Source organism: Aythya marila (assembly GCF_965140915.1).
Source record: "Aythya marila genome assembly, chromosome: 32".
NCBI classification, from domain to species: Eukaryota; Metazoa; Chordata; class Aves; order Anseriformes; family Anatidae; genus Aythya; species Aythya marila.
In genome coordinates, this window is record NC_139073.1 from 1,267,034 (window position 1) to 1,291,923 (window position 24,890).

Sequence of the window (24,890 nt, forward strand, 5' to 3'; positions counted from 1 at the left end):
CAGGGTCTGCAAACCCCCAGCCCCTCAGTGCTGAGGGACGGGAGGCGTCAAAGCCACGCTCGGAGCTCTCAGCACAGCAGGGACTGATGGCAGCGGGCAGACACCTCTCCTCCACGGGCTTTGCTGCAGGGAACGGCTCCAACCCTGGAGCAATTTGTGCTGGGAGCTGTCCTATGAGACCGGCGACACACGAGGGCTCCCAAAGACCTGGCTAGGGATGGAGTTACAGCCGGGAGACACCGGCAGGCACGAAGCACGGGTCCTTCCCGGCAAGCCTGCGCGTTGAGCGAGCAGGGAAACGGCAGAGAAAAGCTGAGACGGGACCAAACCCTGAGTTAAAAACCATCCGGCCTCAGGAGCGGGCAGCACGCGCCGTGCCCGGCTGCGGACAGAGCCACAAAGAGCTCAGAGGGCAGAGAGCCAGCGAGGGGGAACAGTTTGCTGAAATCATGATGGGGAATGAAGAGAAGCCCAGGCAACGGGGTCGTGACAGAGCAGCACCACCTCCTGCTGCCTCCTGCACCGAGCTCTCCCGCCCCAGCACCACGCAGGGGGATGCTCAGCGTGCCAGGAGGAGCCAGGGGCTTCCCTCTCTCCATCTCTGCCACCTGAGAGCTGACGGGAAACCCTGATGGTAAAAAAAAATAAAAAAATAAAGAGGAAGAATAAAAAAAAGAGACTCACTCAAATTGAGAGGTCCTTCCTCATCCGCCTGTGGCCACTGCGCCTTCGGGGAGCTCTGCAGGGGGCTCAGCGCGAGCTTGGAGCTCTTGTCCTCGGGGTTTTTCGGGGAGGGGGACCCCGAGAGCGCTGACGGCACCTTCTTGAGGATTGGGGAGCCCGGCTGCGAGAGGCTTTTGGAGAAGCCGGGGGGGGATTTGATGGCTTTGTTGACGGGGCCGTCGGGCGGGCGCTCGCCGCCGCCCTTGCCGAGCGCCAGGAGCGCGGGCCGGGGGGAGCCCGCCGCCCCCTCCTTGGGGGAGCCGGATTTCTTGAGGAGGCCGGGAGGAATGGGGCTGCCGTCGGGCTTGCCCTTCTGCTTCATCAGTTCGTAGAGCAGGTCGATGGGGGCCCCGCTGCTCTCCGACTCGGCCACGCCGAGCTGCCGCAGGTGCGAGCGAGCGTGGCTGGAGAGGCCCTTGCGGGTTTCGAAGCAGGCGCCGCACACCTCGCACGTCGTCAGGTTCTGGGCTGCGGGGAGAGGGGAAAAAAAGAGAAAAGAGAGGGAGTCAGGGCTCGACACGGTCAGCGGGGGCTGTCCGAGCCCTCATCTCCCACCTCCAGGCTCTCTGCTCACCCCTGGGACACCAGGAATGGAGCAGGGAAGGGAGAGGAGAGCAGTGGGGGGACAAAACGCGCTGCTCGTGCGTGCAGCTCTGCTGCTCTCCCTGCTAAAGGCTGGTGGGGATGCTTTGGGACGTGATTTTGAAAGCCCTGCCCCTGCCAGGCTCCAAAAGCTGGCAGGGAGGGGACCTCGAGTGCACCTCATCACCGCACAGCGCTGTTTTGGGCACCAGAAGCACCAAAAGGGCCAAAGGGACTGACTGAGGTGGGCTGAGGACGACAAGGACACGTGCTGGTCCTGGGGAGCTGCTGGAGGCTTCAGTTAACAGCACAGGAGCACAACTTGGCCAACCTCTTGCAGAGGGAATTCAGCAAAGAGGCCCAAAAACCCTCCCGGGTGGGGAGCTGCGCCTCCCTCCTGATTTCTGACAGCCTCCAACAGCACCTCCCTGAGTTTGGGGCACCACGCCTCGGGTTTGGTGAGCAACGTCCCCAAATTCGGGGCGCCACGGACGCTGCGGGGCTGGGCCGAGCCCTGAGGCGCGATGCTCAGCACCTCAGCCCGCTTCGCCGAGCCGAAACAACCTCAGGAAGGCCACAGCTCGTGGAAGACACAGAGCCACGAGCCCTGAAGCAGCTCCCAGCCCACCTCTGAGAGGCTGCAGCCAGAGGCTGGATCCTCCGCGCCGTTTCCTTGCCGTGAAGCCCCCAGCGAGGCCGATTTCCCCCCCCAGAGGACAGAGACAGCGAGCGGCCGGGCACGGGGGGGGGAGGTAACTCACATTTGGAGTCCTGAGGCTCTGGCTTGCTCCCGGGCGGCTCAGGAGACAGTTTGGTCCCTATCCTGCTCGGGGGCTGCTCCAGCTGCCCGGCGGGAGCGCTTTTCTTCGGCAGCGGCGGCGGCGGCGAGCCCACCTCCATGGCCACCAACTCCTCCTCCTCCGGGGCCAGGACTGCCAAGAGAAGGAGACCGTCAGGGCGGGGAGACGGTAACGTTGGGGTGACACCGGGGGGGGGAAAAAAAGGAGAAAAGGGTCCCAACGCCCCAGCGGGGGGGGGCTGAGAGATGCCAGCGGCCCTCGGGAGCTCGCGGGGCCGGTGACAGCTCCCCCGGGGAGGGGACGGAGCCGCCGGTGGCCCCGGGAGGGCTCCGGGAAGGCTCTGGGGGGGTTCGGGGCTGCGGCGGGGGGCACGGGGCGATGCTTCCTACAGCGGGGACGGCGCCGGGGCACGGCCGAGGCTCTCCCGCCCGGCTCGGGGGGGGGAGAACGGGCACGGAGCCGCCCGGGCCCGGCCCCGGGAGCCACCGGGAGCCACCGGGAGCCGGTGCCGGCCGCGAAGGCCGAGCCCGGGGGGGTCGCCGGGGGCCCCGTGCGGCACAAAGCGGCGGCTGAGGACAAAGGAGAGCGGCGGCCGGGCGGGGGCGGCCGGCTCCGGGGCTCCCCGACCGGGCCCGGGCCCCGCGGCGGGGCCGAGAGCGGCGGCGGGGCCGGGCCCGGGGCGGCGGCGGCGGCGGGGAGGGGACGGGAGGGGGCGGGGGGGGGGCCGCGGGCGGGCCCGGGCTCGGCGCTGCCGGGGGGAGGGGGCGCGGGAAGGGGCCGGGGGGCGCTCACCGGGCTCGGGGGGCGCCTCGGGCCCGGGGTCGCCCTCCCCGCCCCGCTCCCGGTCCCGGGGCCGCGGCGCCGCCGCCGCTTTTGTCACTTTGGGCGGCGAGGAGGTGGAGGCCGCCATCTTGGCTCCGGCACATGCGGGGCGTCCGCCAGGCCCCGCAGCCGAGCGCCGAGCGGGGCCCGGGCCGGCCTCAAGGCCGCGCCCGCCGAGGGGAGCGCCGAGACATCGAGCGGGGGAGGGAGAGGGGCCCGAAAAATGGGGGGGGGGGGCGCATAAAAACAGGGGAGCACCCCCAAAAACAGGGGGAGCCCCATAAAAAAGAGGGGGAGCGCCCCCCAAAACAGGGGGAGCCCCCATAAAACGGGGGGGGAACCCCATAAAAAACAAAAGGGAGCCCCCATAAAACAGGGGGAGCCCCCATAAAGAAGAGGAGGAGCGCCCCAAAAACAGGGGGAGCAGCCCCCATAAAACAGGGGGAACCCCCCCAAAACAGGGGGAGCCCCCATAAAAAACAAAGGGACCCCCCAAAAAAAACAGGGGGGACTCCCCTGTGCACGAAGGGGACCCCCACAGAAAAAGGGGACCCCCACACACACACTAAGGGGGACCCCCCCAGACACAAAAAGGGGGGACCCCCCACAAGCACACCCACAAAGCAGGGACCAGCACAGACCCCCTCACGTGAAGAGGGGATCCCCACACGATGGGGGGCCCTCCCCACACAGCAGGGACCCCCCCACACACACCCACAAAGGGAGGACCCCCCCCATGGCAGGGATCCCCCCTCCACAAAGTGGGGACCCCCCCACAAAGCGGGGACCCCCCCAAACCCTGCTCTCCCCCCGGGGGCCTCACTGCCCCCACACACAGGCCGAGGCCCAGCCCCGTGCCCCCCTCACACCGCGGCCGTTCCTGCCCCACAGTCCCCCCCCCCTTGGTAATTTGCCCCCAGTAAAAGGGGTAATTTTGTCCCCCTGGTAAAAATAATAATAATAATAATTAAATTAAATTAAAAAAAGGTAATTTTGCCCCCCTGGTAAAAGGGGTCCAGGGCCAGCAGCCGTGTCCTAAGGCACTGCCGCCCCCATCCACACAAATAATGCGTAACCACAGGTCAAAAACTTAAGGAACAGCAGCAAAGTCTCCCTGAAAACCAAAAAATTAAAATAAAAATTGAAAATTTCAATCCGCCACCACACCACCAAGTGCTACCCCTGCCTGCTGAGAACCTCGGGCTTTAGGCAAAAATGATCCCAAAAGCACAGCAGGTGGTGGGAGAAGGGAGCCCAGGCCTACAAAAAAATAAGAATTAAAGATTCAAAATAAACATTAAAAAATCAGTTTTCCCCTGTGGGGAAAAAAAAAGCTCAAAAAGCCAATTTTTGGCAGCAGTGGAGCTACGCAGCCCAATGACAGCCAGAGGGGCCCAGAGCACCACGAATTCGGGAGGCAGGCGGAGGAACGGGAGCACAAAGGGCAGCGCGGGCAGCCCTTACCTCGCAGGAGCTGGACCCAAAACCTGCAGATTTTGCCTGAAATTACACCGCAAACAAAACCAAAAGAAACCAACCCAAGAGGGGAGCACCCGCGAGAGCCACAGCTAAAATAAACCCAGAGCTGGATGCTCGGTTTTTCAGCACGGGGAAGCTTTCAGAGGTTCAAATTCCCACTTGTGTTGGCACCAGAAGACTTTACCAAGTGCTTAAAAAGCTTAAAAAGCAGACGAAACGCCGCCAGCTTCTGTCAGGGTAAAAAATAATAAAATAAAAAACAAAGCGGGGCAGCTCCTGAGGTTTTAGGAAGTTTCAAAGCCCACCGAAATGAGCTGAGAGCCCCCCAGAGGCTCTGGGCTTTGGGTTGTAGTGACACCGGGGGTGTCGTTTGGGCAGATTTTGGGTGCTAAGGTGCCACAGCCCCTCTCAGAATAGGGGAGAGAAAAGCTCACAGCAGCGGCCGATATCCCACCGACTCCAGAAAATCGGTTTGGTTCTGTTTGTTGCCCCAACTTGGCCCCACAGCCTGAAAAAGCAACCACGGAAAGACCTGGCTGAGGGGTTTCACACCCTCTCTTCCCTGGCTGTAGCCCGGTTTGGGTGAAAACGGAGCTGAAATCTGGGCTAGAAACCAGCGTACGGCTTCCCTCTGCTCGGCAGCGGCACCGCACATCGAAATCCACCAGAAATCTGCAGAGCCCGGGAGAAAAGATGGCACCGAGGGCAATTCCCCCACACAGGGGAAGGAGGGAAGCGAAGCAGGAGGCCAACGGGAACTTTTTGGTAACCTAAAACTCAAGAAAAGAATCAAAAGACAGCAGAAAGTAGGGCAGGCAGCGGGTGGGCACGGAACAAGAGCGAGGGGACACGGCTCAGAAAGGCCAGCACAGGAGGAGAGCTGCCCTGTGGGGACGGGGGTCTTGTCACCTCCATCCCCTCCAAACCCAACGTGACACGGCCCTGAAGGGCCAGAGGTGGCTTTGAAGTTGGCCTCACGTGCGTCTGGGGTCAGGCACAGAGCTCCAGAGGGTTTTTTCTGGCCTCCATTCACCTGCAATTAACGCGGCCACCATGGGACGAGCGGGACGCGAGACCCCGGCCGCAGAGCTCGAGCCGTTTTCATTTCTTTTCTTCCCTTTTGCAGTGCAGGGACCACGATTAACGAGAGAAAGCACATTTGTGTGTCCCCATCCCGGACCCCACAAAACCAGGACCATCTCCTGGCCCCGGCCACGCCGGTTCTCACGCCCAGGATGAGAAGAGCTGGAGGGAGGAATCCAAGAGGCTGGGGAGGGCCGTGCCTACTCGAGGCTCTGAGCAGACCCCGTTGCAGCCCCCACTGACACCCCTAAAATGAATTTTGCAGCCCCTGACGCTCAGCCCCTCTCCCTTTTTCCTCGGTTGTCCCCTGGAAGGAGCCCCCAAACGAGGGTTGGAGCCAGCGCCTGGAGAACGAGGAAGACCAGTGCCAGACCAAAAAAAATATATATAAAAAGATCTGGAGGGGGGGAAAAAACCCCAAATCCAACCTGCTCCCAAATGAGTGGGGGTCAGTGCTGATGACTAGCTCACCAGGGCAGATTTTGTTGGCTGAAAAGACAACGAAACCATGGAGCAGAACGCTGTATGAGAGTATACACGAAGAAGAGCACAAAAAGTGCATAATAAATGCAGAAATGTGGGACGCAGCGAGATAAGGACGGAGCCACTGTCGGGAACGGAACAGGGAGAACCGAAGCGGTTTGCGAAACGCCTCCGGGCCAGCGAGATGAAGGAAATTGTTTGGGTCTACTGGGAAATAACCCCAAAAGACATCTGGCCCGGCCAGCGGTGCTAGTCATCGCTGGGAGGAATTCGGTATGCTTTGTGTGTTGTGTTTGGAAGGAAGCGGAGAAATGCTCTCTTGGAAGGATTATTTTCTCCAAGTGTCTGGGAAGGGGCTGAAGGCAACTCGAGGCACAGAAAGCTTCAATGTCCCGAGTCAGAAGGGACCCCAAGGATCACGTCCAGTTCCTGGGCAGCCCGAGAGTCAAACCCTTTGTCTCGGAGCGTTGTCTGGACCCTTCGGGTACAGCAGCAGGTTTGGGGCCACGACCACATCTCTGGGGAGCCCGTCCAGTGCCCAAACACCGCGCCAGGGAAGAACTTTTTCCTAATATCCAACCTCCCTGATACAGCTGTGAGCCCCAAACCAGCTCGCATCCTGTCACCAGATGGATCAGCACCTCCCTCTCATCTCCCAGCTCAACCACCAAGTATCCTCAGCTTTTTTATTTTATTTTTTTTTAAATGCCCCAAAATCAAGCCCCAGGGAGCACTGCCAGCCGGTTGCATCGCCCCGTTGAGCACAACCCTTGGAGCTCCTCACCCATCGCATCGTGTCCGCATTGAGCTGGACATTTTCTCCAGAAGGGGACCAAGAGAGAGTCTCAAAAGCTTTGCTAAAAGCCAAGAAAAAAACACATCGACCGCCTCTGTCCACCAGGTGGGCAACCTGGGCATAACGGGGCATTAAATGGGTATGGCAGCAGGAGGGAACAAGGGTGACCCCTGGGGTCCCCCAATGTCTCTTAGCATCCTGTTTTTGCCCCTACCCAAACACCCAGCACCCAATTCTGACCTTCGCGGCCAAGTTCAGGTTCTAGCCACAGAGCCAAACACCTACTTCCTCCCTTTGCCTCTTGGTTTTGCTTAAAGGCTGGCTTTTTAGAGAAGCAGCCACGTGTGTGAGACCGGCAGCAGCCACCCACCTCTCACGCTCTGCTGGCCAGGAGGGGAGCAGTCAAACCCACAGCCAAACCCTTTCTCAACACCGCTCTTCGGTTTGGCTGCGCATCCCACCCGCAGGCAGCTCCGGGTGCTCTTTGGTGCCCCGAGAGCACCAAAACCATCCCAGGGGCTGCTGACGCACGGCGCGGCGGTGATTTGGTTGCACGAACGCAGCCGTGCTCATCGAACTGCTCCCCGGGCTGCAGAAAGCAAAGCAGAGCAGAGCAGAGCAGAGCAGAGCAGAGCAGAGCCCTCCACCTTCGTTTCCCTTCGCACCCCCAGTTAGAAACCACAAACCGCAGCCAAACCGGGAAACGGCTCAAGACAATGCTCCCCAAAAAAGGGGATTTTGGCACAACTGGGGGGGGGGGTTCAGCCAAGAGCCTACCGCACAGCCGCTTTCGAACACCACCAGCTCGAGATGCATCTTGCAAGGCAGGCAGAAAGCTTTTGGCAGCTCGTGCTCCTCGCTTGGCAGCGCTCAGGAAGGAAGCAGGCGGCGCTTCGCAGCCTGCAGGTGCCGAGCCGCGAGCGGTCGGCGCGTCCCGGCGGCGCCACGCGTCCTCCATCCCCAGCAGCTCGCTGCTGATTTGGGAGGGCTGCTGCTGTCTGGAAAGGCACCGAGCTGCTGCCAGACGGGCTCTTCGTGCTGTGTGCCGGGCGCGTGCCAGCGCAGAGCTGGCTGTGCCATCCTGCAAACACCGCGCCGGGCTGCGCCGTGAAACTCGCTCCCAACGCAGGCACTGTGGATCCCTGCTTCCCTGCCTGCCACCATAGCTTGCTACCAGCCCGTGTCTCGTTAATAGTCCTTAAAACCCTCTAATAATTATGGAATTAGCGTAAAACACAAGCAGGGAGTGTTAATGCTTAAAGAAGAGCGGTTGAGGTTTCCACATGGCCGCCAAGACCCGCGAGGAGTTTGCTCCCAGCGCTCGAACATCCCACGAGTGATTCGCAGAGACACGGGGACAGGTGGGCTCACGACCAGCCCGAAATCCTCCTGCTGCACGCCCGTCACCCCCCACCTCCACCCACAACTCCGTAACTGTTTGCTCAGCTGCTTTTCTGCGGCCGGAGCAAGAATTGAATAAATATTGCACCGCCACGAGCGCCGCTCCGTTCTTCAATCGGTTGCGACAGACGCTCTCAGCTCGGCCTGAAGGAGCTGCTTCAGGCTCAAAGCAAAACAAGGAGGGGTTCAACTCGCAGCGAGACATCTCCATGCGCCTCGCTAAGAGACTTCAACCCCCACGTCCGAGCACGTTGCCCAAAATTCTTCCACGCCACCGGCAGGCTCGGTGCCGTGACACCAGCCAGCTCTCCGAATACCCTGGGGTCCCAGCAGGTCCCGATTTGCATCCAGCTGGAGCAGCAAATCCCACACCAGTTTGGGGTTGGCAGGGAGTTTATCGGGTCTGTAGTCATGGTCAGGGCACCGGGTGTCCCAGGACCCATCATCAATGTCACAAAGGTGACATCGAACGCCCCTGCCCTGCCCACGTTCCCATTTGACCAACCTCATCAAGTAAGGGGCTGACGGCAACAGCAAAAGGAGGACCAGCGGTAGCACATTAAAAGAAAAAAAAGCCAAAACTGTTTATTGTCCTGCACTGTAGTGCCCAACTGCAACCCTAATTGAGCTTTGGTCGCCCAAATTTTCTCCCTACAAAGTCAAGGAGCATCCCTGCAGCCCTCCCGTGTCACCCAACCTCGCTTCCAGTGGCCACACACTTTTTTTCTTTTTTTTCCTGCCAAAGCTCTGGGAGAAGATCCCAGCCCAGGCAGCCTCCTGTCCTGCTTGCTTGACACCCAAAATTTGGGGATTGCCAGGTCCTGTGCTCTTAGGAAGTGCCGCTTAAAAACCGCCCAGCACCAGAGGGCTGCAGCAGGCTGCTGATCTCCAGGAATTTCTCTTGCCCCAGGAGGGCAGCAGCTTCCCCACAGCTTGGGCCAGGTGTTTCAGCCCTCTCAGCAGCGGATTTAAATACAAAAGCTCACCCTTCGCACTGATCAATATCTCCAAGGGATCCGCCTGCATGCCTCGGTTGCACAACAGCTTGCCAAGCCCGGCACAGTCCTAACCAGAGGGGTTTTTTCTCACTTGATTTACTCATTTTCTTCACATTTGCTCCCAAAGACGCGACTTGTAAGGAAATTCAGAGCGAGCAAACCCAGGAGTGCTGTTTAGAAGTGGCTTTGAACTCCTGCTCTCTGTTTTCCAATCTCACACGGGTTTAAACTGACCTGTGCCCAAGTCAAGCTCCAGTTCCCTCCTTTTACCTTTGTGGCCAGACGATTCTCAGCCGGATTTCCCCCATCGAACCCCGTCCATCCCGTGCCTGACAGGGTGGGCTTTTCTCCCCCTGCCCCATCATTTTGCAGGGGGATGACCCCGTGCAACCACCAGGTACAAAGCGCCGGAGCGAGGAGCAGATTTCACCGTTTCCCTTGGGGTTTGACCCCCTCTCCGGTGACTTGGCGTTAGGTTTCAGCCAGCTGGCATTTCGAGGCAACCAGAGCTGGGCACAGAAAGGAGTGGGAGATGTTCCCAGCCCCGTGCCAGCGTCACATGCTGAAAAGTTGAGTGACGTTGCTTGAACCGATAAGCAAGATCAGATTTCAAGACATGCTCTTTTTTTTTTTTCTCCTCCTTACCGTTGGGGACATTTGATATTCGTTGCACCACGTTAAGGATCGCGTTAACCTCCTTCCCTACGAGTGGGTTTGTTGGGGAAGGTGGCAGCACTCTTTCTTCACCGAGACATTTCCACCTTCCACCTCTACTAAACCCCGAGCCTTTTCAACAGCAGCCCTATCTCTAACGGCTCGTGCCAGTGAATTTTGGGCACTGGCAGACCCAGCAATCGCTGAGTGATAATCAAGGGCAGCAACAGCATCCAGCCACTGGCAGCAGACACCCAGCAGAGCCCTCCAAAAAGCCTCTGGTTGGCATCAGCTGCTCCCCTGGGCTGGGAGCTATTGATCTCCCAGGGTCTGCCATGCCAAGAAAAGAGAGCCTGGGTTCGTTCGTGTTTTTATTTGTGTTCATTCTGGTCGAGACTCATTCCAAAGAGCCACCAGGCAGGCGGAGCAGTCTGAACAGCCGGGATTCCAGGCTTTTGGATATTTCAATTAAAGACAGACACGTCCCTGCAGCGAGAAGCTAACACAGGATTGTGCTGAGCAGAACTTGAACAAGCTTTGAGGACTTAAAGACCCCACCAGAAGCGGCAGGTATCCGGAGGTGGTAATGGAATGCCCAGAGTTACTTTTTCCTCATGTGCAAGTTTTCCATCCTTGGAAGGATGCTGCTGTTGCAAAGACTTTGTGCAAAGTCAGTTTTTTGGCACCTCGCAGGGAAACCCGCGAGCTGTTTGGGATGGCCGCTGCCCTGAAACCAACGCTCCCGTGAGAACCATTTGGAGCTCCCCTGGTGGAAGGAGACCGGCTCAGACCCAAACCCAGGATTTACCATTTCCCCCCGCAGTAACACGCGCTCACCGAAAACGAGCAGCCCAGGGGCGAGCACAGCTCCTGCTGCCCTCTGCATGGCCAAAAAGGAGGGCGGCCACGATTTGCCAACACACCAACCCTCCAGGTTTCGCCGATGGAAACCTAAACATGACGCTTTTCACGTGACAAAGCCCGAGCACCCCAGCACAGCCCCCAGGCAGGAGGCGATCCCTCCCCGTGCACCCCTCGAGATCTTTCGGCTCCCACGTTTCCATCTGCTGCCCAAAAGCAGGATCAGACCCAGCAGAAAGACGCGAGGCTCCGGCTTGGGGTTGCCAAAAGGGTTTCTGGCTTGCTGAGCGACACTCACCGTCTCTGTAGGACTGCAAGGACTCATCTCCCCAGGACGGAGGGAACGGGGACAGAGGAGATCGTGGAATGCTGCACTCGGACATGGGGGTGATGCTCTTGCGGGGCACGAAGCCGTGCGCCTCTCGGCCGGGGGACGAGGGCTCCGCTCCCACCGCCGCCTGCAGCATCGGGTGCTCCGCCGAGTTGGCCAGCAGCTCCTTGAGGATGTTGATGGGCGAGATGGTGAGCTCCCAGTTGGTAATACCAAAGTCCCTCAGGTGGGCCCTGGCGTGGCTGGAGAGCCCCGCGCGCGTGTCGAAGCCGGCCCCGCAGAACTCGCATCGCATCAGGCTGAACGTGCTGGGGTCGAAGTTGGCAACTGCAGAAAGAAGGACAGAGTCAGCGGCTAAAACCCGGGGCCGGGCCTTCCAGGGGGGCGTTATTCCCCCCGGCGAGGGGGACAGGTGGGGCAGGGAAACGCACCGCGGCCGCTGCCGTTCGGGCCGGCCACCGCACCATACGTACCCATCCTCAGCGGGGTTTTTCTCCGCACCCCAACCAATTAAAACCAAGAAAATAGAAAGCACGGTGAATTGAATACATACTACCTTTTTTCTTCTTCTTTTGGAAGGAAAATTTTTGCTCAATAGCTTTCACTTCTTCTGCCGAGATGAAGTGGCGGACGTTGTAGCTCACCCCCACCCTGTTGAGGTGGCCCCGCACGTGGTTCGCCAGCCCGATCCCGTTGTGAAACCTATCGGGGCAGTAGGGACATTTCCTCTCCTCGTTCTTCAGCATGGGCGAGTCGGAGTCCAAGAGGTCGTCGAGCTCCAGAGGACCCTCCAGAGGAGAGTCCAGCAGGAGCATATCCAAGGGAAGGGGCTCTTCCATCACGAAATCCCGGGCCGGGAGCGCCGCTTTCTTCTTCAAGGGCTTCCCCCGGGGCCGCTTCGCTGCCTTGGGGTGCGGGTTCACCTCCTCCAGCAGGACGAGGGGCACCATCATCCGCAGCTGGTGCTGCTGCTCCTCCGAGGCTATCGAAGAGTCCGTGGCTTTCAGGGTGTCTCTGAACGTCCTCTTGAGGTCCAAGGCGGCTTGAGGGATGGTGACGGGTTTGATGCCTCTGCTCTCAGCCAAGTCCGCGTCCGGGGTGACGGAGATCTCCTCTTCCACGCTCCCCATGTCGTTGATCAGCATCCACTTGTGCCTAACGTCCTCCAGCCCCGTCGAGTGGCTCCTGAGACCGTCGCCTTCAGCCTCGAGGTGCCGAGCTGCCGCTTTTTTTTTCAGCTGCTGCAGAGCAAACTGCGAATAGAACTTGGTGGAGGAGAGGCCAGGCAGCCCCAGGTTTTTATGGGGGGCGGCGTACGGAGCCGCCTTCCTGGCGTGAAACCCCGACGACTGGTAGTCCTTTTTGCTAGCCCCGTTGCTCTTCTCGAGTCTGGGGTGAGTTAGAGAAAAACCGTGACCAGCTTCGTACTGGGACGCGCCTTCCTGGTGGGGCGGGGGGAAGAGCCGGTCAGCTTTGCCGAAATAATCAGTCTCCGCAAAGCGGCCCGGCCTGGCGGGGCTGTAGGCATCTCGGCTCGTTCCTGGCTGATTGGGGTCTTCCTCGTAGGGCTCCGCGTCCCAGGAGAGGTGGGAGTGGGCGTATTTCATGTGCTCCTTGAGAATGTTCTCGTTGGGGGCCGGGAAGCTGCAGAGCACGCAGGTGCTGAGCCCTTTGCCGCTGCCGTGAGGGGGTACCTGCACCTGCAGGGGCACGTGCTCGTTTGGTTTGAAGTGTTTGTAGAGGCCGTGCACGGGGCTGTCCCGCATTTCTCCGCTGCCCGTGCTCCCGAAGAGGTTCAGGCTCTTCGCCCCTTGGTCCTTCCTCTCCTTGACGTGCATCTTGGCGTGCTGGACAAAGATCTTGGAGGAGTTTGTGCCGAAGACGCACTTGGGGCACTGCAGCCGGGCCTCCCGGCCCTCGTCCGGGAACTCGTTCAGCTTCTGGATCTCCTCGATGATCTTTTCCCTGGATTCCTGGTGGAGCCTCTTGTGCTGCTCCAGGGACGCGGGGTCTCCGAAGGCCCACCCGCACTCGTTGCAGCAGAACTGACACTGCCCTCCCAAAGCATCCCTGTCTTGGTCCCTCCCTGGTCCACGGTTATGCTGGAGCATGTGATCCATCAAATGTTCCTTCTTCTTGAAGTAGATGCTGCACTCGATGCACGTGTACACCGTCGGGTCCTCCTCCGGGCCCAGCTCCTCCTTCCCCTGCTCCTCCACCAAGACGCTGCACACGTAGGGCCGCATCTCAACGTCATAGGAGCTGCAGGGAGCGGGCTCCAGGGACATCAGCGGGATCCTCTCCACCGAGTCCTCCGAATTCACCGTCCAGGACTGTTTGCCGACGGCGAGCTCCGCGCCCAGCTGCAGGCCCGGCTTCTGTATCGTCCACTCGGCCGCGCCGAGCGGGCCGATCTCGCCCAGATCCGAGTCGACCACCAGCCCCTTCCTGTGGGCCGAGGAGCTCTCCAGGGGTTTGGACTTGCCGAGGACAGGGTTGAGCGTTTTTCGGAACACCGTCGGAGTCAGCGGAGGAGGCACTTCACGCACAGCCTGTCCCCGAAAGGGCATGTTGGTTGCTACATCTGTGGGCTTGCTCACGTCTTTGTAGTGAGGACTCGGGCTTTTGTTGGGTCTGGAAATCCAGTCGACCCTCTGGATTCCCCTCTTGCTTTTCTCTAAGTGCTCTTTGCTGAGGCCTTCAAGTTGCTTTGGTTCATTTGTAAGGTATTTCTCCTCCCCACCACCGACGGGTGCCCCCGCGCAAGGGCTGGGCATCTCCGCCGCCACCTTGCCGGCGTCCAGCTCCTCGGGGTCGCTCTCCAGCTCCTCGGGATCCACCTGCACAGTGTTTACACCCTGGGGATCCACTGCGAACGCCGACTCCTTCCCGCACCGCGCGTCCTTCGAGTCCTTCAAGCCAGAGAGTCTCTCTAAAGTGCTTTCTTCTCTGCCGTCGCCCGCTCTCGCCTCCAGGGCAGAGGTGTCCCAGGCCACGCTGCCGGACACGGTCATGTTTCGCAGGTCCAAGGAGCTCCTGGCGTCCGCTCTGTACAAAGCCTTCTGGAACTCTAAATGCTCGTCGTCCGTGGAGCTGCAAAATAAGTTTTGACAGTCGTTAGCTGGTGAACGGGACAGCGGGAACGTGGAACCTCCAAAGGGCCCCTCGTGGAACCGGGGCGTTATGGCACAACACGGGGCCAGAGCTCACCTCTCCCTTGCTCCATCCCACTTTCTCCTTCCCTTTTCCCCTTTCTAACGCCTCGGGATGCCGCGTGCTCGGGCAGCTTTTTGCCTTTCCACCCAGCTCACCGGGGATCTTTGCTCTTAGCGCTGACATTTGGTACCAACAAGCCAAAGAGCAGGCCACCGAGCTTGCATAAAACCAGAGCTAAACGCCAACACGGACCACACCAAAGGTCTCTGGGACCAAAAGGCGATTTGTTCCCATGGTTAAATGCAAGTCCCTCTCTCTGCAGCACGAGTGGGAAGTGCCAACCATCATCTGTCCATCCTCCCCGTTGCAGATACCCCAAAGCCACACTAATTCGACGTGGTTCTTCCCCAAACCCTCGTCAAGGACCCCGTAGCTAGCAAGACCCCCAACACCTGGAGAACAAGAGCCTCAACGGGGCACGGGGTGGCCCCACGGCACCCACCAGAGCGCTGCGGGCACCACCACAGCACCAAGGATGCGTTGGGTCCAAGGGGCCAAGCGTGCCCGTGGGCAGTCCTGAAAGTCCTCCGTGGGGTTTGGAGGCTCCTTCCAGAAGAAAAAAGGGACACGCTCAGGGCCAAGAGGCTGCAACGAAGGCGCTTGATGTTCTCCAAGATGCCCCAAGGGACTGGGGACGTCTGTATGGGGCCAGCAGCGATGAGACGGGACCTCCAGGAGCCCCAAGGCCCTCTTCCGGGGTGGTGGCAGGCTCGCTGGGGAAGCCAAGAGCCTCGAACGGCACCAAATCACCGCATTTCGGCTTCTGAACCGGGGTCCAAACAACCCAGCCGCCCCAGCCTCCCCGAGGAGCAGCCACGACTTCAAACCGTGACCGGAGCGAGAAGCCCGATGCCGGCAGAACCCCCGAGGCCACGTCCCGGTGCCTGCCCCCTGCCAAACCATCCCCCGGGAAGAAAGCTGCTGGACCGCGGAGCCCGGCACCCGGAGGAGCCCAGTGACTCGAGCCCTCGTGCGAGGAGCTGCTCTAAAACACCACCTCCTGGGTCAGGCTGTGCCGCCGGGAGAACAAAGCGCCTTTGTTGGACACGGCAGCGCTGCCAGCTCCGCTCGCCTCCCGTGCTGCTTCCCTCTCTCTATCTTTTTGTAAACCTCTTTATTTCCAAGAAAGCAAAGTTTAGTGGTTAACCGACTCTCCCACAACACTGCGCTCGCCCTTCCAGCTCCAATCTTTCCCTATTTTTATTTTTTTTGAACTTGAGAGAAATTGCTGTGGACGGGAGGACGGGCTCTCTATTGTCCATGGTGTGCTATCAGGGAAATGTGATTCCCATATGCACTGTAAACCCTGCAAACGGTATTAAAAATAACTCACGAAGGAAACCACTGGCCCAGGAAGGATCAGTCAACAGCAGATACTAAAATAAGCCCATTAAAACGTGCCGGGCATTGGCCGGATTGCCAAACAGCCTAAGAGAGAGTGGTTCTCACGAGGAGGGACCCAGCCCTTTGCTCTGCACAAGCCTTGGGCTGTCACCTTGAGATCTGCTTGCTCCTGCGTGCTCAGAGGTGTTTGGGACACCCCTGAAGTAGTTTGGGGACCCCCATTCCAGCACCCACCTCCCAGCACCTCGTCCCCTCGCATCGGGGACAGCCCGAAGAGGAACTGAGGTGCTCCGAGGGGTGACACGGGGTGGGCAGAAGCCCGGTGGGCTGGTGGGACGTGGAGAAATGAGGCTCATCGGAGGGGTGGCGTCGCTCTGCAGTGATGGGAAGGCGCTGGCTGGCTCTAGAGGGACCTGGTGACACCCTTGGCGGTGGGACGAGCCTCTCTGGGGACAGCCAGGTGGACGTTTTGGGGCTTTTTGAGTGCTGTCAGCAAGGGGAGATGGGCTGCTGGGTGCTCTGCAACATCCCCTGGGCACTTACCCGAGTTCGGTCCTGTGAGCTGGGGCTGGGACAGCACCGGAGAGGGCAGGATCAGGCTCATCTGCAACAGAGAGGAAAGCTCCAAGGTCAGTGCCCAAGCGAGGCTTCTCCAGCATGATTTGCAATAAATGTGTTTTTTTTTTTTTTTTTTTGCGTCGAGAAAAAGCAAAGCTTTCCCAGCAGATAAACCCCCCTCTGCTCCTGCTGCCCGTCCTTCCCTCCTACGGCCGGGTCCGGATTACGGGAGGATTTCCAAGCCACACTTAAGAGGGTTTAATCCCACGCGCGACCATTTGATGTATAATCGGTCCTGCAGCTAAGCAGTTTACAGGGAAGATGTGCACGCCTCTGGCCGCGCTCCTGCCATCCCAGCCCAGCAGAGTGATGCCTGGCAGGGTTGGTTTTGTCCTCCCTGCAAAAGAAACCTCAACCCACCAGCTCTACACGCGTGGGGCTGGCGAGCCTGGGTCCTCCGGGTGCCCAGGACGCTGCTGAGCATCACCTGGGGCTTGGAGGAGCTGGGCTAACCCTGGGGCTGGCTCCTGTGCTAAATCGCACCCCTCCAACCTCAGATGCACCCAGCTCAGCCCCGCAGAAGGGGGGGAAAAGCCTTCGGCGACGTCCAAGGAAGACGCACGGACCCAACCTACCTGGCCCAGGCATCGTGAGCAGCGAGGGGAGCGGGCACAAGCGAGACTCGGCAGCACGTTGCGGCTACAGAGCCGAAGTTGTCCCCCTGCCACCGGGACCTGCCCTGCCTCGCGATGCCCAGGAGAGGGTGGCAGCTGTCCCTGACTTCAGGGTTACTCCTGGAGCAGCCACGGGCTCCGTGGAGCTCAGGGCAGCGTGCCAGGGTCTCGCTGCTCGTTGTTTTGCTGCTGTGCACAGCCCAGGTGCTGGTTTTTCCCCCTGTCCTGCTCCAGCCACGTGTCGTTGCCCGTCCTGGCCGTATGGAAAGCAGCGACTCACTCGTTATTGCGTGGGGAGCTTGGAGAAGCCGAGGCGTAGCTGGGTGAATCCCCAGCGCTTCCTCCCAGTCTGGCCCCAAGCAAGGCAGCTTGCTCCCGGGACGAGGAAACCCTCAGCGGCATCTCGGGTCACGGGCTGCCCCGGGGAAAAAGCTGGGAGAGCCACGGGGAAGGAGAGCGAGGGCTCCACAGCCCCAAAACACCACGCTCAGAGAGAGGGGAGAGCCAAGGCACCCAGCTCCGAGCCACCACGCACCAACCAACAGCCTGAAAAGCTTTGAAATCTAAATGAAAAAGAGGAGAGGGAGAAGGAAGAGAGCTGCAAGTCCTGGCACGGGGCATGCTATGGAAACGCCAGGCCAAAGAGATGTTTGGGTTTTTTTTGCTGCAGAGGTCTGCGGGCTCAGCCTGCGAGAGCCTCACCAGCCCCAGCCGCCCTCCATCCCCTCCTTGACTGATGCAACCACGTGCAGAGTGGATTTATTCCACAGATTGCTGCTGGCAGGCCACGAGCCGAGCGCGATGGCCCAGGGAACGCGGGATTCAGGCCACCGCGCTGCTTATGGAGATGGAGGAGGCAAGGCAGGACCTGCCCCGAAAGCGGAGGAGGAATGCGAAAAGCCGGGGCTGGTTTCCCATCCTCCTGACATTCCAGGTGAGGCACATCAGAGGTGAGACCTTTGAGGCTGAGAATCTCTAATTTGGAGGCCTCGTCCAGCGAAGATGATGAGTTTTGAGGTCTTTCATCTGGCTGCAGTTAGGGCCGCGCGCGTCACCGGGGCTATCCAGGAGCGTCCTCAGCGGCCAGCCTGCAGCAGGACAGCATCCCTGCCTGGCCCCTGGGAGATCAGGGTTGTTTTTTTTTGGTTTTTTTTTTTTTTTTGGCTTTGTAGTCATTTTGGAAAAGACCGTCGGGATCCAGGGCCAAGCTGCCGAGGTCACAGGGGATGAGCAGCGCTCATTCAGGAAAGCCTGAGTCACCAACCGGCCCCGTTGGGCACGCCAGGGGGAAGGGACGGGAAAACCCAACCCTCCCAAACCGGCAGATTTTAAAACGCTTCCAAAAAAAAATCAACAGTCAATCAGAAGCCATGAGGAGGAGAGGGGCAGCTGAGGATGGAGGGGCCGACTGCCACGAGAGGAGAGGATGGTGGCAGAAGCCTTCCTGGGGCTCTTTTGTTCTCCCGAGCTCCAGCACGGCTCCTATTTTTAGAAACTGTCTCCTTTGGAGGAAAACATGCAGTGATTTATCTTTCTCCTGATGAGCACGTAACTGCGCTCCCTGCAAATCCCGGTTCCTTGGAAACAGCGAGAGATGAGGGAGTTTAATGTCTTGGACTTAGCAGGCTCAGATTTACCCTCTATGGTAATCCAGCCGGAGCTGCTCCTCTGACCACAGGAGCGTGGCTGCAGCTTCTCCCAGGAGAGCAGCGCGGCGAAGCTCAGCTCAGCTCCGAGCTCACGGCAGGTCCAACACCCCCGTCCCGTGCCCGTGGGTCTCCCCTCCCTGTTTTTTTCCTCTCCCCCAAGAGTTAAAGCAGCCCGGCCAGGACACCGAGAGGCTTTTCAAACACCAAGCCACCGCGTCAGCTCGCAGCAACACCGGTGGCCAAAACACACAGAAAGGCCAGAGATAAGGGCAAGCTCTCCTAGACGCGGCGTGCCGGGTTCTAGACGTTGCTGGCGCTGGTTCCTTACAGAACACGTTTCAAAGGTCGTGGGTTGAGAAACACCGACAGCTCCTGAAGAGCCAAAAGAGCCCCGGCTCGTCGAGGCCACCGCGGTCAGGGCTGATAAGCGGAGGTCAGCGGCACGCTGGGGAGGCACATTTTTGCCTAGAGCTTCACCACCAGCCAGGAACGCACCGGGAGGCACCACGAGGTGCTTTTACACACCGCCGTCCTTCCAAATTGCAGATCCTTCCCACGGAAAGCATCTCCAAAGGTTGTTTTCTACCAGATCCTTCCCACGGAAAGCGTCTCCAAAATTCCTTTCCTCCAGGAGCAACTCAACACTTACTTTAAGACTAATGACCATCGTGTTGTGACATCTGATTTTTTGTTTTTTTTTTAACCTGTGCTGCCCATGCTCGCAGTGATGTTGGTAGATCCAACGTCCGATGACGTGAACCCAAGGAAGGCTCCCAACCAGCAGGGACTGGAGGACCTGAGGTACAAAGACGGGGAAAGTTGGGCTCGTTCAGCTTCGAGATGAGAGCAGGAAGGTGCTGCCCACAGCTCCTGATGGGACGGCGTAGAGAACACGGAGCCAAACTCCTCTTGGACGTGCAGAAAGGGGAAGAAAGTCACAACGTGGGAAAGTCTCCCCTGTGAGACTGTGATTGAGACGTGGATGAGTTCTACCCCGGAGATGCTCCAGACCCAACTGGACGGGGTTCAAGTGAGTCAAATGACTTTGAAGTTGGCCATGCTCTGGGTACAGGCACGGGCTGAAAGCAAGAAGGTCTTCTGGGTGGTGGTTTCCATCAGGACTCTATTAGACCAGCTAGAAGCAGGGAGAGATCCTTCCTTCTGAAGAGTTCAACCCAAAAAACGGTATTCTCCTGGGAGAATCACACTAGACACCCGTTTGGGAGCTGTGTAACAATCTAAAAGAGCGTAAAAGAGTGAAGATTTAAAGGAAAAAAACAGGCAAATTAGACTGGAATTTACAATACCGACTTTTGGACCAAACCAAAGGTTTCCAAGAGCCTCCCAAAGCCAGCGGATCATCTCCAAAAGCCCTGCACCGAAACAACACGTGCTCTCTCAGGCTTTTTCCCCCCCTCCGCTTATCTAAATGGAGCAAAAAGATGGATTTTAGCTCCTTTACGGCCAGAATGTGCGCCCCTGCCATTTGAGCAACAGCATGAGGCAAGGGGTGAGTTATTGCATCACCTTCCGAGTAACGCAAAGATGTTGCAAGGGCGTGAGTGAGCTCCAGAATTACAGACTAGCTTCTGCTCAGGGTAACGCTTTCATCTTGGGTGTTTTAATTTGAGAGCAGAAAGTACCTGAAGACTTGCTCATTGGTGTTAGCTTCTACGTATTGTAAATAACCCGGAAAAAAAAACCCAAAGCTTTGGCTCGATGCGTGGTCCAAACACCCAACAGTGACCCACGGGGCTGAAAAAGCAGCAGACGAGTTGGCACAGCGCGGATCGCTGCTCGATGGCGGGGAGAAAACCCTGCAGCCCCACGTTACCACCCCAACCGTGTGGGATTTCTGCTGCATCAGGTGGCACAGGTCTGTATTCCTGTTTTTAAGCCAGTGCGATGAGGATTCCCATGCTAGGAATCTTCTCCAGGAGCAGGGCTCTAAGGGAGCCAAGAGATTGGTGCAGCAGAAGCAAGACAGCAACTCCACTAAAAAAAATAATAATAATAAAAAAAAGGCCATGAGGCCATGACCAGCAGCTCTTCCCTCTCCAACCAACCATAAATTGGAGCTGCAGCCCCTGCATGAGCACAGAGCTTTCCCCTTGGGCAAGAGAAGCCAACCGCTCACACCCCACGTCACTAGCTCCAAGAGCAGCCTGGGCTCCTGTAGACACCTGGGTGGCCACCCAAGCCCAATTCCAGCTCTTTTGAAGGTATTCCTGCCCCAAAGCTTCGGGTAGGGCAGATTACGCCTCCACCCCAAAAGGATGCCATTGCTCCCGAAGCTCTTTGTCGGTATTCCTGCCCTGAGTCCCCAAGCAGGGTGGACTGCTCTCTATGTGAAGATCACGGCATCACTCCATGAGCTCTTTGATGGCATTCCTGCCCCAAATCCCCAAGCAGAGCAAATTCTGCCCCGTCCCAAGCTCGCGGCATCACGCCGCGCTCACAACAGCCGCTCTCCAGCAGGAATCATCCCACTCGATGCCTCACGCAAGCGTCCAAACCCTGCCTGGAGCCCGACGAGACCATGGCGCTCTCCGTCCCTTTGCTGTGGCTTGCCAGAGGCAAGCTGGAGATTTTGCTCCTTCTCCTGAATACAGATGAGCTGGCGAGAGAACGGGAGGCTGCTGCGGGAGGGCTTGGACCGAGGCGTGAATTTCACGTTTCCTCCTGAAAACGGTCATGTTTCGGGTCAAATTTCCCGCACGCGGCGCCGGTGAAAGCTCTCGACTGTTTGCAGCTGGAAACGAGATGCTTTTCTTTCTCCTTCGCTCCGTGGCAGATCAGGGCAGCATTAAAGGACGCTCCCTAGCCCCCGGGCAGGTGACCTTGAGGACAGCTCTTCAAAGCCCGGCGTGCTGGCAGCACACCGCGTCCCATCTGACTCGGGCTGCTGACAGAGCCGGCGACGGCGCCGTCACGTTCCCCTCGCCCTCGGCAGATGCAGGGTGCTGGAAATCCACGCATGGCGGGGCTGGAAAGCCCCAGGGTTGTGCAAGCAGCACCCAGGTGCTGCAGTTTGCTGCTGCTGGACTTTGCACGGGCAGGAAAAGGCACCGCAAAGGGGCCGAGCGACTGCAGACCACGCAGCTCGGGGGGGATACAAACACCGAGGTCCCGACACGCCTGCTCTCGTCTCAGGAGGGGAACGCTGCGGGCTGGCACGCGAAGGGGATCAGCTCGGGATGAACAACCCACCGCTGGGATTCGGCTCCTTCCCCACGCTCCAGGCTGGGAGGAGCTGGACTTCGCTCAGCTTGGGAGCTTGGAGAACTCCGAATCCTCAGGGGCGAAGAGGACTCCACAGAGGAAATAACATCCCAAACGGGGCAAAAAAAACCCAACGCAGGGGTGAGGGCATCCTGAAGGGATGCGGCTTAGTACTCGCTCACCAAAGGATCCCAAATCTTTAATCGCGGGGGTGCCGCCACGCATCCAACTGCTCCCAGTCCGCTCACCGAGGCTCCACGGAGCTGGCACAGGAGCAGAGCCGTCCACACTGGGTCCCTCGGGCTCCTCAAGCTGCTTCGTGGGGCTGGAGCAGAGCCAGAGCAGGGGGAAGGCCCAGAACGGGTAACAGCTGGACTCGATGATCGCAGAGCTCTTCTCCAACCCAAATGATTCCTGGGCCCCCAGGGAAGCTGCGGCACCTCCACCCTCAGAGATTTTCCCCCAATGGGACCGGGCAAGCAACCCGTCCTGCTTCAACCCAAACCTCCCTACCCAAAAAGACACCAGGGCTAAAGCTCCCCGGCTCCATGAAGGCTTCACGCTCACTGCACCCCAAACATTTGCTCGCACCGTACCTGGACCACGCACCCCAGCACCCCACACCGCCTCCTGCCACGTGCGCGGGGGCGAGCGGGTCCCTCTCGCCTCCACGGGCCCGGGGTTATCCTGTCCCTGCTACCGCAACGGGCTCTCCCTCGAGCGGTTACAGAGGCAACGCCTGCTCAGGAAGTGGTCTCCGCAGCAGAGGCTGCAGGAGGTGGGGATCGGAGGTGCTTACTCAGCACCCGAGCGAGCGCAAGCTCGTCCCGGCTCCGGGACGCTTTGCACGCTCAGCTCGGTCGGCACGGCCACTCTCAGTGCCACAAATTTGCCCCCGTTCCCTTTTCCCATCCTGCTTGGCCCCCGACGCCAAGCGAAGCGCCGTGGATCCGCGTGGAGCTCGGCCCCTCCAAGCTCCCCGTTTCCCACAGGGGTCGGTCGCGTCTCGCTGCGTGCCGTGGGCTCCCCGGCTCTCGCCGTGCAGGATTCTCTGCCACCGCTGTCACGCCCAGGCTTAAAACTTCCCATTGAAACGTGGGCCCCGCGTGCTGGCTGAGTTTGGGCTCGGCTGTGCCTGGGCACGCTCCCTCCAGTGGCTCCGGAGTTCGTCCCGGCTGGTCCGGACAGATCGGTGCGTGTTGTATCAGGACCAAAACCCTGCTCCAACCTTTCTGGAAAGGGTCTGGAGCAAGCTGTGGTGCCACCACAGGCTCAGCAGACGTGTTTCTCGCAAAGCTGGGAGGTTTGGCACCGATTTAGGCTCATCCAGTGCTGGCCACGGGCAGGAAGAGCATCAGCCCTCTGAAGGGGCGACCTGCAGAACCGCGCCGCTCGCCACGCGCGAGCTGATCGTCCTCCAAGAGGAGCTCGTGGTGGGACTCTGGAGCAAGAAAAGTCACCCATGCTGCGCTGCTCAATTCTCACCCAAGTTTCTGCAAGCTGGAGCTGAAATGAAGAGAGGAAAAAAAAAAAAAAACAAAACACCACCGATTGAGCTAAACTAAAATAAACCAGGGCCTGCTGGCTCGGGTGCGCCGGCTCGCGTTCAAGCTGCCCGAATCAGCAGAGCTCAGGAAACCCCGCGTGCTTCTGGAAGACGGAGCCGTAGGAAGCGTGACACATCTCGGGCTGTTGGCTGCGCTCCCCGGGATGTTTCTGGTTGGCGAGATCCGCCGCAACTCCGCGGCCCTCGAGCAAACATCTGGAGCTGCCCCGGTGCCACGCGGCGAGGCCGGGGAGTGCCGCGGGGTGGTGGTGGCACGGTGGCATCCCCCAGGTCCCCGTCCCATCACAGGGAGGCTGTCGGGGATCCCGTCTCCCTGCTGAGCTCAAATCCAGCAAGGGGGGAGAGGATGGAGCCAGGAAGGCGATGCTTTATTCCACTGAAGGCTGGAGAAGGCCCACCAGGGAGGAGAGGGGATGTTCGTGGCTCCTGCAGACACGCCACGGCCTCGGAGGCATTCCCTCGGCTGTCCCAGCTGCCTCTGGCCTTGGTGGGACTCACCAGGGCCACCCAAAAGCGGCCGGAGGAGGAAGCGAGACGCAGCTCTCCCACATTCCAGCCTGGACCATCTGGGCGCTGTCGTCTTCTGAGAAACGGCTGCGCAGCGGCACGGGCTTTCTGTTCCAAGAAAAGAGGCCAACCTGCGGGTCTGCGAGCCAAGGAGCCGAGCCAGAGGAGGAGGAGGAGGAGGAGGAGGAGGACAGGCTGCTGCCACGGCGCTGGGCCCGATGAATCCGGGCACGGAGCCCACAGAAGCCTCGGGGTCTCCAGGGAGGTTTTGGCCACCCTGCAGCGAGGATTTGGAGACCGAGGGAGCAGCTCACTGGAGGCAGAGGAGGAGAAGCGGCACAAAATCCATCGGGACCCACGAGGAAGGGCAAGATCTAGAGAAGATCCAGTGCAAAAAGCAGGTACAAGTGCAAAGACTAGATGAAGAACGGATCGAGGGACTGCATTAAAAAAGCTACCAGCGATGTTCCGCAGCTGCTCCTGACCCCGAAGGGTGCCTGAGAAACGTCCCCTGATGTCCCCGCGCAGAGGGGAGAGGGGCAGCAGCGCCCCGATGGAAAGGGACGGGAAACCGTGCCCAAAAGAGCCAGGGAATCGGAAGAGAAACAGGGATGAGCCAAAGGGAGAAAAGCCGCGGCGGATGGGAAGCTCATTAGCTGGACGATGGAGGACCTGCAGCCTTTGGCAAGCACACGGGAGCTGTGAGTCACTCACGGTGTGGTTAGAGGGAAAAAAAAATAAAGAAGAAGAAAAAAAAAATCAACATTTAACTGTGGTTTGCAACCTGCAGCGCGTGGATGACTTCGAGAACTGCCTGCGAAAGGCAGCGGAGAGGAGCCAGCCCGCTGGCAGCAGGCATCCGCTCCCTGCTGGAAAACCTTCAGCAAGCCTTAAAAAAAAGCGGAAACCCCCCCGTTCCTCCCCACAACGCCTCGCACGACGGGGCAGGGAGCCCCCGTCACCACCCAAGACCCTGCGGGGGGTTCTGCCGCTCGCGTGTGAGCGAGGTTAACCGAAACCGAAACAGGTGTGAGGAAGGGCTCAGCACGGGAGGGGGGGGGAAGCAGCTTTTTGGTTTTTTTTTTGCTGCTCGCAGCCCGAGCAGCGTGGCTTGTTTAGCTTGGCACGGCCGGGAGGGAA

At 59.4% G+C, this 24,890-nt stretch overlaps 2 protein-coding genes across 4 annotated transcripts in view; one reads left to right on the plus strand and one right to left on the minus strand.

Annotated features, from left to right (window-relative positions):
- MCOLN1 (mucolipin TRP cation channel 1) overlaps positions 1–24,890 on the plus strand; it is a 100,329-nt gene that overhangs the window by 37,104 nt on the left and 38,335 nt on the right. The window lies entirely within an intron of this gene.
- WIZ (WIZ zinc finger) overlaps positions 1–24,890 on the minus strand; it is a 43,016-nt gene that overhangs the window by 5,116 nt on the left and 13,010 nt on the right. For 2 of the 3 annotated variants that reach the window (XM_082781782.1, XM_082781781.1), the window contains exons 3-7: positions 16,117–16,177; positions 11,567–14,106; positions 10,981–11,340; positions 2,067–2,237; positions 685–1,191 (exon numbers count right to left, since the gene is read on the minus strand). In XM_082781782.1, coding sequence (XP_082637908.1) covers positions 685–1,191; positions 2,067–2,237; positions 10,981–11,340; positions 11,567–14,106; positions 16,117–16,177 — 3,639 coding nt within the window. The remainder of the gene's footprint in view (positions 1–684; positions 1,192–2,066; positions 2,238–10,980; positions 11,341–11,566; positions 14,107–16,116; positions 16,178–24,890) is intronic. The other variant, XM_082781780.1, reaches the window with a different exon arrangement.